The sequence below is a fragment of the Castanea sativa genome, chromosome 8 (assembly GCF_040712315.1).
Source record: "Castanea sativa cultivar Marrone di Chiusa Pesio chromosome 8, ASM4071231v1".
Classification (NCBI taxonomy): Eukaryota; Viridiplantae; Streptophyta; class Magnoliopsida; order Fagales; family Fagaceae; genus Castanea; species Castanea sativa.
Window position 1 is genome coordinate 21,006,589 of NC_134020.1, and position 11,406 is coordinate 21,017,994.

The following is an 11,406-nucleotide window of genomic DNA, read 5'->3' on the forward strand; positions in this document are numbered from 1 at the left end:
ATCTTGCAGATGGGTATTACTCTATCAACTGTTAAAGCTCAAGTAAAATGATTTTTACACGTGGTCTGGCTAAAGATAATAATTGATTTGTTTCCTTTTGATAGGCTTAAACTGTGTTAACAAAAGGCTTAAACAGTGTTAACAAAAGGTTTATGTAAGCCTATGTGTAGTCTGCTCTGGTGCTTTTTTTTTTTTTAGTTTGATTTTCTATGTGATTAGTAGTGTTGAACTGAACTTTTTAGTTTGTTAACAAAATTCTGATTCATAAAATATATATATCATCATCACAACATTGTGAATTTTACATTCAAATACATATTTATTCATTCAATAATGCTAGAGACAACAAATTTCACATCTCATTGAGGTGGCTGATTGTGATAAATACAATATCATGTTACTTTCACCAGGACCACAAACATCATTTTTATAGTTCACCGATTACAGTTTGTCACCTCGGTCAATATGAAAAAAATGTTGTGACATTTGATTTTTTGTATTTTTTTCCTGCTTTTACTGAAGCACTTTTTTTTTCCCTGGAGCAGTATAGCAAGTACTAACTTAGGGTGCGTTTGTTTCGACAGTAAAGCAATTCCGGAAAATGTTTTCAAGAAAAGAAAATATTTTCCGGAAAGGAAAATATTTTTAGGTGTTTGGTGGCATTTTAAAAAATACTTTGGAAAATATTTTCAGGTGTTTGGTTATGATCTTGAAAATATTATAGAAAATACATTTTTTACTTGATGCTCACATTTTCTCAACTTCCAATCAAATATTTATCATCATTTCTCAGTAAAATCACAAAAAAAACAAAACCCAAAAAAAAAAATCCTAAAATCCGAGAGAAGCGGCGCGATCGCGAAGGAGGAGGCGCGATCAAGGATCGCGAAGGCAGCGCGATCAAGGATCCTGGGGTGCGACGGCGCAATCGCGAGGGCTGGGGTGCGTCGGCGCGATCGCGAGGGCTGGGTGCGTCGGCGCGATCGCGAGGGCTGGGTGCGTCGGCGCGATCGCGAGGGCTGGGTGCGTCGGCGCGATCGCGAGGGCTGGGTGCGTCGGCGCGATCGCGATGCTGGGGTGCGCGATCGCGATCGGTGCTGGGGTGCGACTGCGCAAGATCGCAGTGCCAGGTGCAACGGCGCGATCTCGCGGTGGGTGTGGCGGTGCTCGTCGGACGGGGGTGAAGATCGGACCGGCAGGTCGCGTTTGTTGCTTGACTGGAGCTGTGTTTCTGGAGCTTGACTTGAGGCAGCGAGAACGCGAGGGGAAAATGAGGGCTGAATTCAATTGAAGGTAAAATACAAGTGGAAACGAATTTCCGGGTCAGAGGCCTAAGTTTTACAGTCAACAGAAAATATTTTCCGTTTGACCATATTTTCAGCACCTGCCAAACACCCGAAAACGCGGAAAACCATTTCCTGAAACCGTTTACCGTCGAAACAAACGCAGCCTTAGAACCATCCAAAAACAGTAGTGAGAACATAAATCAACAGCAAAGATAAGGGGTACAGAAGATATGCTAGTTTATATAATATGAGAAATCATTACATATTTTAAAAATGTATGATTTAATAAAATGTGCAAAATAATACCATGTATAATTTAAACCTTCTCAAAAAAGTGTATAATTTGAATCATGTAATTTTGATTGTTTTTAACTATACCCATACATATACAGGTGATTACACACTAATATCTTCATAATGGACAAAACCTACATCTGTTTTCTTTTTGAAAAATTATTAGTTACACTCAAACAGCCCGGTAAGAAGAGTGAAATGGTCCAAGTTAAGGGAATTAAAAAGGAAGAGGAAGACACAAAATAACATTAGTAGAAGTAATATAAATGGTCTTATAAATTAAGAAATATCAAAGAATATGACTTCAAATATAACAAAATGGAAGAAAAGAATGCATATGGCCAACCCTAACTTATGTGTTGAGGATCCAAGTCAACCCCAAAACTTTGGGATTCAATCTTCTTCTTCCATCTTCTTCATGTATTACGTACTCCTATATTACAATGATATGATACTCCCTCCTCTCACATTAATACAAAAACATTCACAATTTTTTTCACAACTATTGAAGTGGCAAGTTGTAATTAGTATAGCATTTCACTTACCTCTTAGAACTTGGAAGGAACATCTTGAAGATGTGTAAATTTTAGCTCTTATCCACGACCTCGCAATTAAACCTCATCATCTAACAACTACCAGTATTTCCTTTCCCCTTCACAAAAACTGGAATCATCCACACACGGAGCTCCACTCAAACCTTGTACTTAAAATTGGTCTATCAAGGAAAAATAATAATAATAAATAAAAGATTCTACTGGTGGATAAAATCTTAATCATTTCTCTACAAATGAAGACTCTGCAAGATCAATGGCACGGGCTAGAGCAGCAGCTTTATTCTCACACTCTCTTTGCTCATCAGCAGGATCACTGTCAGCCACAATTCCAGCCCCAGCCTGGAGATGAGCAACCCATTCTCGGCGCTTGTTCACATCTTTGTATGAGAACATTGTGTCAAAACGTGTATTAGTTGGGAACACAAAGGTTCTCAGAGCAAGGGCAATATCCATATCACCAGAAAATGAAATGCCTCCAAATCCACCACTGTACGGGCCACGCCTTGTGACTTCCAGCTGATCTATTAACTCCATTGCTTTCACCTGCATTGCAGCAGAGCAAAATGACAAAACTAAGAATGAACCTTACAAGAGGTAAGAAATAATTCGATTAATCCCATTCATATTGTCAGGAAAACACGTTAACTTGGTCAGAATTCTGCATTAAGGGATGTGGTTCTTTTTTCTGGCTGGATCTCTCCTAGATAGTTTATTTGAAATGGATTGCAATGGCAAATAGTTCTTGGAAATGCAAGAACAAGAATAAATACAAAAAGGATCCGTACCTCCTAAGTTGTACATCAACAGCTAGGTAAAACTGGTTGCCAACAATTTTACAGGACCATCACCCAGGAGGAAAAAAAAAAGGGGGGGGGGGGGGGGGGGTTGTGTTTGTTGTTAAGAGTGGGAGTACTGAAAATATTCTCCTCAGGTTTGCATCCAAGTACAAGTTCTGTGCACAATTCACATGAAACTAGGAAGTTTGCATGAGTAAAGCAAGTTGAAACTTAAAAAACCCGATTATTTTTTATATAGGAAATGAAGAAAAAATTTGAGAAATGACAACAACAACAAAAACAAACTTTTAGACTCCTAGCAAGGAAAAATTCCTAGAAAATGCCTATTGCAATTGGCTGAAGATAATTCTAAATTGTATTCTCTTCATATTTTATACATCCAAATACTGTTTCTTAACATACAAGACAATACTAAACTGAAGGCGAAGGATTATCCACAAGAGGTCAATTGAAGATAAATCAAGAAATAATGAAATGATAATCTATGTATATTCCGACCGCATGTACCATAAAAGAGTGTGATGAGCCCACCTCCTACCGATTTGATTTATCCGAGTGAAATAGGACAGCTTGAATTTATTTCAATAGTTCTGGATTTTAAAGATTTGAATATCCAAAAATTCTTTAGAACCATTATTACACACGCACACAGAGAAAAACCTAGCAAAGAAAATTTTTGAGTAAAAGCATTGGTTTAAGTGGAAGATAGATGGTGTTTTTAAAAAATAAAATAAAACCTTTGGTGCTCCACTAACAGTCCCAACAGGTAATGCAGCACGCAGAACATCCCAACTGGTTAAATGGTCAAGTAACTCTCCAGTGACCTGAAAAGACAAATCTTGTCATCAAATGAGATAAACGATGAAATTTTTACTAAATGCATTTAGTCAATAAGAATGCACCAAGTGCTTGGGGGGAAGGGGGGTGGAGAGAATGATTCGAGTTGCGGGATTAGCAGCATGTTGCAATTATCTCTCAAAAAAAAGTCAATAAGAATGCAATAAATGTTTTGAAGATTCTGTTCTCAAAGTGGTGCAGATACCAGAAAGTCACATGATTTACTGATAGAGGCCTCTATCCATTGAGCCCAAGCCCGATTAGTTTATCAGACCTTTGATTTTTTAATATTTGATGCAATTAATTAGAAGATTAATTATTTCCAGTAATTGATAATGGATTATTTGCTTTCTTTATGTGATGCAACGCTTGAACAATGCTCTACTTCAAGGCTCCATAAATTGGTGGTGATTCCAGGAAAACTCTAGAGTGAAGCCTGGTGTTCAGGCCACTCTAGGTGGTGAGCCTAGGGTTTGTTCTATTCTTCTAGATCCCTAGTTTCTACACATATTCCTTTTGCAAACCATGAAAACTGCATCACAAAGTCTACTATAAGAATTCAACCAGAAAGAAAATTAAAGGAAAAAAAAAAACAGGGGGAAGAAACAAGACATCTACAATTTCAGATATCATTTTCATGACCAACATTTAAAGTTTATTTTTGCACCTGCACAAGGATCATTGGTTAAGATATTATCATGACACAAATAAAAGATAACAGATTATGTAAACCTTCTTTGTCATAAACTGCATTTACGAACTGACCAAGAAAAAAAACTTACAGTGGAGCTGATGTGCATAACATGGGAATACCGCTCAACGTTCATGAGCTTTTCAACCTTTACAGAACCAGGTTTAGAGACCTGCATTAGCAGCCTGTATTAATACAAGATTGCGACCATAAAGTGAAGGTTTATGGAAAACTTATGCAGTTTCTGAAAAATACATAGAAGATGATACATAGTATTAAATGTTACCACACAGAAACTAACAAAAAAAGCTACCACAGAGAGTCATGTGTTCAACTGTGTAATCTAGCAAAGGTCAGCATGATAAATTGCTGTCTCCCATAATGGAATCAGTGGACATATACAAAACTAGAATTGCTTTCCACATACATCAAAAGCATTTGATACTTTGTAACCCTTTTTTGAGTTGTGAGACACACAGATCCACCAAATCTCATGACAAAGAATCAAATTCCCACTCAGGTATTCAGCAAGAAATTCTATGGTACTCTTATGGAAAGTTGGAAACTTATGTACCAGCTTCACATTGGCTTGAGGGAATGACCAAACAATTTTCTGCAAGTCAATAAGGCACAAACAAATCTACAGAAGGCAAAGATTTACAGTATAGGAGCAGAACTGACAGTAGGGTAACCACATTAATCTTTCAAAATTGAACTCAATTGTTCAAGGTATTAGGGAAATATAATAATGTTGAACATGTGACAGTTACCACCAAGATAAAGCTGTACATGAAAATGCTTAGCAAGATTGCTATTTGAACACTTTTGGCAAATACAAAGAAAGTGAATTTTATAATGAAAATAAATAAATATATTATAATAATAATATATGATAAGCAAGCTAAACTATGACGAATAAAATGAGGAAGCAAGCTTAATGAAAGCTAGGCAGCAAGAAACAAATGAATTAGCCAACATGATTGACTTTATTTATTCATCCCAGAAGGGTATAGGATGAATGTCAAATTACCATAGACTAGAAAATACTGCAAATTCAGAGATCTATCTTGAGGCACACCCGCATTACAGTTTCATATACAATCACCATGTTAAACCATTGACCTGAGAATAAAAGGACAATGAGAAACTTGTATAGATGAACCATATCAAGTTTCTCTTTGTACTTGGAGTTCTGCATTCTGCAGAGAAACAAGTACAAACCTTTCCAACATCATTCCTCCCCAAGTCAACTAGCATAATGTGCTCTGCACATTGCTTTTCATCATTTAAAAGCTCTTTTTCCAGCATTAAATCTTCTTTGGGTGTTTTCCCTCTTCTGACAGTACCAGCAAGGGGTCGATTAGTGATCTTTCTCTGACAACAAAAATAAGAATACACATTCATGTTATTAAAGCCAATAAATACGATACATCAACATATATGTATAAAATACACTTGGTTGAGAAATGAAATTTCAATAAAATAATAGTATAATATGTATGCTAGTAAGACCAGAATAAGAAGTAAATGAAGCAACCCATGCAACAATTCTTTTGATTAAGGTAATAGTTACCTTCTTCACATGGGTAAGAATTTCTGGGCTTGAAGCAACAATAATACACCCCCTAGCCTGATCATGAGACATATAAATGAAAAGGCCAGGTTTTCAACACCAACGAAACTTTCCAAACGAACAGTGATAGGAGAAAGCAGGCATACCTGTAAGTAAGTCATGTATGGACTAGGATTAACAATCCTTAGAGCTCTATAGACTTCAAATGGGTCAGCAAATGTTCTTCGTTCAAAACGTTGACTCAATACAATCTGGAAAATATCACCAGCCAGAATATGTTCTTTAGCCTGCAAAACTGCCTTCTTGTATTCCTCAATTGTCATACTAGAATTTTTCAATTCAGGACCAAAGAGATGAGTGTGTAACTTGATTGATCCTGCAGGAAGCCTCGGGCTGAAAATGATGAATCAAATTATGTTTTTAACTTGTACTTAGAAGATATAGTAAAATGAACAGTCGAATGGAAATATAAACAAAAAAATTGATTACTCACGGGACTATATCATGTACTTTAGATACCAAAGTTTCCAATTTCTGTATTCCATCATTGAAGGCCTCCTCAGCAGAAGAATATCTATCTAGTCGTACCCAGTGAATCACATATGCTTTCTGATGTCAGAAAATTACCAATTTATAAAAAATAAAAAAATGTATAGATACCCACACACACATATATACACTCACCTAAAAATTATATTAACAAACAAACACACACACGATTGTTCACATAATAAAGCATCCCAATATGGCAATCAAAATTTAAAGTAAAAAATTGTCCTGTATTTCTCATGATATATAATTATGCATGCACCCCAGTGAATCTTGAATCCACCAGCTAGCTCTTGTTAGGGTTGGAGGTGCTGTTTGAGCTTGAATATATACATATTGCTTGGTGCTGGACTTTAATAGCAAATAGTTGGATGGAAAAGAAAAGAGAAAAGTAATCTAGAAACAAGACCATATATAGGAGCCTTCAAATTACAGGATATAAAAGCTTTTATATAGCAGCATGCGTTTAAAAATTGAAACTTAACAAGAGCATGGAGTTGTCTCTTTTGCTTATTTAACTGAAATTGAGTCCCCTTGCTTATTTGAATTTGCTACAGCTAAAGAGCTAAACCACATCAGCCATTGTGAAATTTAGTATACATGTTGCTTACAGGCTAAATCCACAAATTACTTGTTTATCTCATAGGTCAAAGTAAAACTACCTTTGCCACATGATCAAACACAATAACATCATCGTAGAGACCTAGATGTACATCAGGAAGGTTCCTGTCATCAGGTGGGGCACTAGAGAATGGCAGCTTTTTCCTCTCTGCATAGCGCATCGTATCATATGAGAAATAACCAACCCATCCACCTGTTCAACAAGAGAGTAATACAAAGTAAAGCTTGGAAATTTCATTATAAAACTTCCTTTTTTTACAACTGTATCATGCAAATATGAGCAAAATAATTGTATACATAATGAATCTTTGCAGGAATCAATAAAACTAAACAAATCTAACAATTTTCCTGAAATACAACACTACAAATACAACCATGTGTACAAAAATTTGAGTCATGAGTTAAACTAAGAGCTCTCTCTCTTGGGCTTGGGGGACTAGTTTATGCAATTTTGTTATAAGTGGACTACCTTTTTCCCTTTATGACAATAATAACCTTTCTATTCTACCACAAGAGACAGAGCACCTATCTCACTCAAACCATGGGATTAGAGAAATCCTGCAAATATAGAAAAGTAAGTTACCATCCCCTTCTCTTACCACAAAATGCTTCTGGGAGCTCGTCAATAAGTTGGGGTCTCCATCCCTCCATGATTCTTTGAGGAATCACCATTGGATTATCCACAATCTCCTCTTCCCTTTTCCCTTCGTCATGGTTCATAATTGTAACCATATTCTCTTTTGCCACAATTTCTATTGCCGGCTGAGCTCCAACCATGCTATACCGCCCCTACATAATTTACCCAACTGAAATATAAATGACTCACATCTAATGGGTGCACATAACAACACATCTAAATATAATAATAGCAAGACAAGAACTAAAGGTCTTACGATATTGGAACCCATCACACCAGGCTCAACCGACTCAAACAGAAAGCTTGGTGCTTCCCTATCATCTTCCTTTACCAAACAACGGTACGCAAGCACCGGAGTTAGGTGATCGGATAATATGCATCGGTATAGAGGAATTAAATTCCCCTTCTTGGAAGCTTCAAAAAACCCTTCCGAATTTTCAACTGCATCAGTTGCATCATAACAATAAATACTCTCACAAAACAAAATATCTCATAATTCACTTGAATCAAATTAACATTTTTTCAGCTTTATGAAAAAAAAAAAAAAAAAAACAGCCTCATCTAAGTAAAGCATCGTTTTGGGCTTAGTAAAATTGAGTGCTTTTCTTTACTTGGGTCCCAATCTATCAGATTCTCCATTTGGTAACAATTAAGAAAACAAAAGTACAACAAAATAACTGAAACTACCGTTTTGTAAAATGTAATGCATTGACTTAAATGCGTTTATTTTGCTTCACAATTTTCTTGGCAACCATACAGAGGAAAATAGTCCAAATGTGATTTCAATTTTGATTCTGTTCATGGTTATTGTTTGTTTTTTGTTTTTTTCCTAAGCAACCAAACAGAACCTTAGAAAATGAACATAAAATTGACTTCAATGACTCAAAGTGTCAGCATTTGGGGAAGACAATGAGAAATAGTTACCTAATGAAGGAGATCTCTGGTTCGAGCATTTGAGTGTGAAGGAACGCGAGTTCGAGCCCAATAGTGTGACGGAGCTTGAGGTTCTCCGGTTAAAGTTGACGGAGAATGGCGGCGTTAATCGTAGAGTTGACGGATGCTGTAGGGGAGTCACGGCTAGGGATTTCATGGTTAGAGATAATTGCTGGGATTTGGAATCTTACACGATACGGCTATATAACCTATACTACTATTTAAAGCCTTCCTAGATGCTCAATTTTGTTACCCAAAATAATTTCAAATTTACTTTTTTATAAAATTTAAATAATAACCCCAAAATACTTTCAAATTTACTTTTTTATAAAATTTAAATAATAAAATTAAATATGTAAATTTATTAATTTAAAATTTTCTAAATTTTAGATAAAATTAAATTTTCTCCCGCCTTCACAATTCTCCCTAATATTAATTAGTAGTCCCGCTCTGTTTGTTTTAACAATCATGTTTTCTAAAAAATGAGTCATTTTCTAAAAAGCATTTTCTATAAATTTGTATCATTTTTCAATATTTGGTAGCAACTTTAAATGAGTTGAAAAATAACCTCCTAACTTCCCTTATTTAGCTTACTGTGAGATAGAGTTGTTTTCCAAAAAAATTTAATGGAAAACAGATTCTAAAATTAAACCATACTTTTTATGTTGACCAAAGATAATTTTCTTTTGACTCATCTTTTTTTTATGCTACCAAACACTGAAAAATAAGGAAAACTATCTTTATATAAGGTTTTCCATCGAAACAAACAGAGCGTCCATTTGAATTCCACTTTCTATGTTTTTCTAACCATGTTTTCCACTTTTTCATTACCAAAATAATTTTTTCCCCTTTTTTTCAACCAATTAGATTTATCGTGTTTCACTCCTAAAAAATTGTTTTTCATTTGCCAACCACATTTTACACTTATTCAATTACTCTATTTTTTTGTATTTTTTTAAGGATGACATATCAACAATTTTGTTAGATTGCATAGCATGCATATTAGATGAATTCAGATGAGCGAAGTGGTAGTCAATCTATCAAGTAATTGTTAAAGACCATTTTTTTGTAAATATCCTACTATATGAAATTTAATAGTGTACTTTGTTTTGCTTTTCATTGCACATTTATTTTTAAAAGAAAATAAAATTATTTAGTGTTTTACATTACCTTGGAATAATAACCATTGGGAGAAAATACTGAAAGCATTCTCATCAAAGATTGTAAAAATTTTAGCATTTAAAACACCAACTTTATAACATATAACACATCACTTTACAATATCCCTTACATCAAAACTTCTATTTTTTTAACACTTCATTTAAATATTCTTTCTTTATCATTTTTTATTCTCTCTCTCTCTCTCTCTCAACCTAGCACTGCCGGCCACCACATCCACCCACCATCGTCGCCACCAGCCAGATCCACTGTAACCACAACCAACAATAGAGAGAGAAAAAAATTTTAAAAAAAAAACCTCCACATCCACATCCATCCAAACCACATCTACCCACCATCGCCGCCACCAACTAGATCCACCACAACCACAAACAACAGCAAAGAAAAAAAAAAAAAAAAAAAAAAACCTCCACATCCAAAGCCACCAAATCAACCCAGACCCACAAATCAACTTAGCACCCAAACTTCTCGACCTTCAACCACTACCTCTCCCTCACGCACCTCGTCAGCGAGATCAACAGTCGCACCACCATATCCATCTGCGCTGTCGACAAACCAATTCCGAAACCGAACCCTAAATCGTCTATGCCGTTTCGGTCTCGAAATGACGTCGTCCTCGTCTGTGTTTCGTTGAGGATTTTCAAAATGTGGAGGTGGAGCTTGCTGCGTCTGTTGTCGGAGAGCTTCGATTCGCGATGTTGCTCCTCCGACATCATCTCGTAAAGAGTTTGAGACTACGATTGAGAGTAAGAGTGAGTCGAAGGTGTTGGTTGTGGTCTGAGAAGGAGAAAAAGAAAGAGAGAGGAAAGCAATGGAGAAGAAAGGCACGACACAAGATAAAGTGAAAGAGAGAAAAAGAAATATATATATATATATATATATATATATATATATATATATATATATATATATAAACTCTAGCATCTTGCTACAGTAGGGTGTCAAAGATGAGATTATACTATAGCTCAATGCTAAAATTTTTAAGATTTAGGATATTTGATGTAGGTGTGTTTTTATCATTTGAGGTGCTAAAAATGTTAAAAAATAGCATTTAGCATTTTAGCATATTTGATAAGAATGCTCTAAATCACTGATAGAGTTGGAATTTTAGCTAAATCCTCTTACTTTTTAGTGTTTGTTTGGTAACCCATTGCAAAAGGCTTTTTTTTTTTACCCAATTATTTTTCAAAATTAGTTTTTGCGGAGTTTCTAAATTGACCCCTTTTCCCTTTTTTTTTTTTAATTTTGCCAACAATGGACCCTTAGTTATTAATATACGATGTTTGGTGTGATTTGATGTTGTAGGACTGCTATTAATTCCTCATTGCTCAATCAGTGGTTAGAGCCTGTTTGATTGTATTATTTAGACAATAGTTTTCGTTGATTAAACAAAACAATTTGTATTTCCAAACTACTTTTTCGCCTACACATATTTCCACAACACTTTAACAACGT

The 11,406-nt window shown here is 35.4% G+C and overlaps 1 protein-coding gene across 1 annotated transcript; it reads right to left on the reverse strand.

Moving 5' to 3' along the window:
• Positions 1-1,814: 1,814 nt before the first annotated feature.
• On the reverse strand, positions 1,815-8,968 carry LOC142607777 (anthranilate synthase alpha subunit 2, chloroplastic-like). Its single transcript, XM_075779403.1, has 11 exons — positions 8,764-8,968; positions 8,096-8,280; positions 7,802-7,991; positions 7,244-7,395; positions 6,526-6,641; positions 6,179-6,425; positions 6,033-6,089; positions 5,681-5,833; positions 4,551-4,631; positions 3,669-3,755; positions 1,815-2,677 (listed from the first exon to the last, which is right to left on the reverse strand). The coding sequence occupies exons 1-11, from the start codon at positions 8,927-8,929 to the stop codon at positions 2,354-2,356; spliced, it is 1,758 nt and encodes a 585-aa protein (XP_075635518.1). The 5' UTR covers positions 8,930-8,968; the 3' UTR covers positions 1,815-2,353.
• Between the last annotated feature and the right edge of the window lie 2,438 nt (positions 8,969-11,406).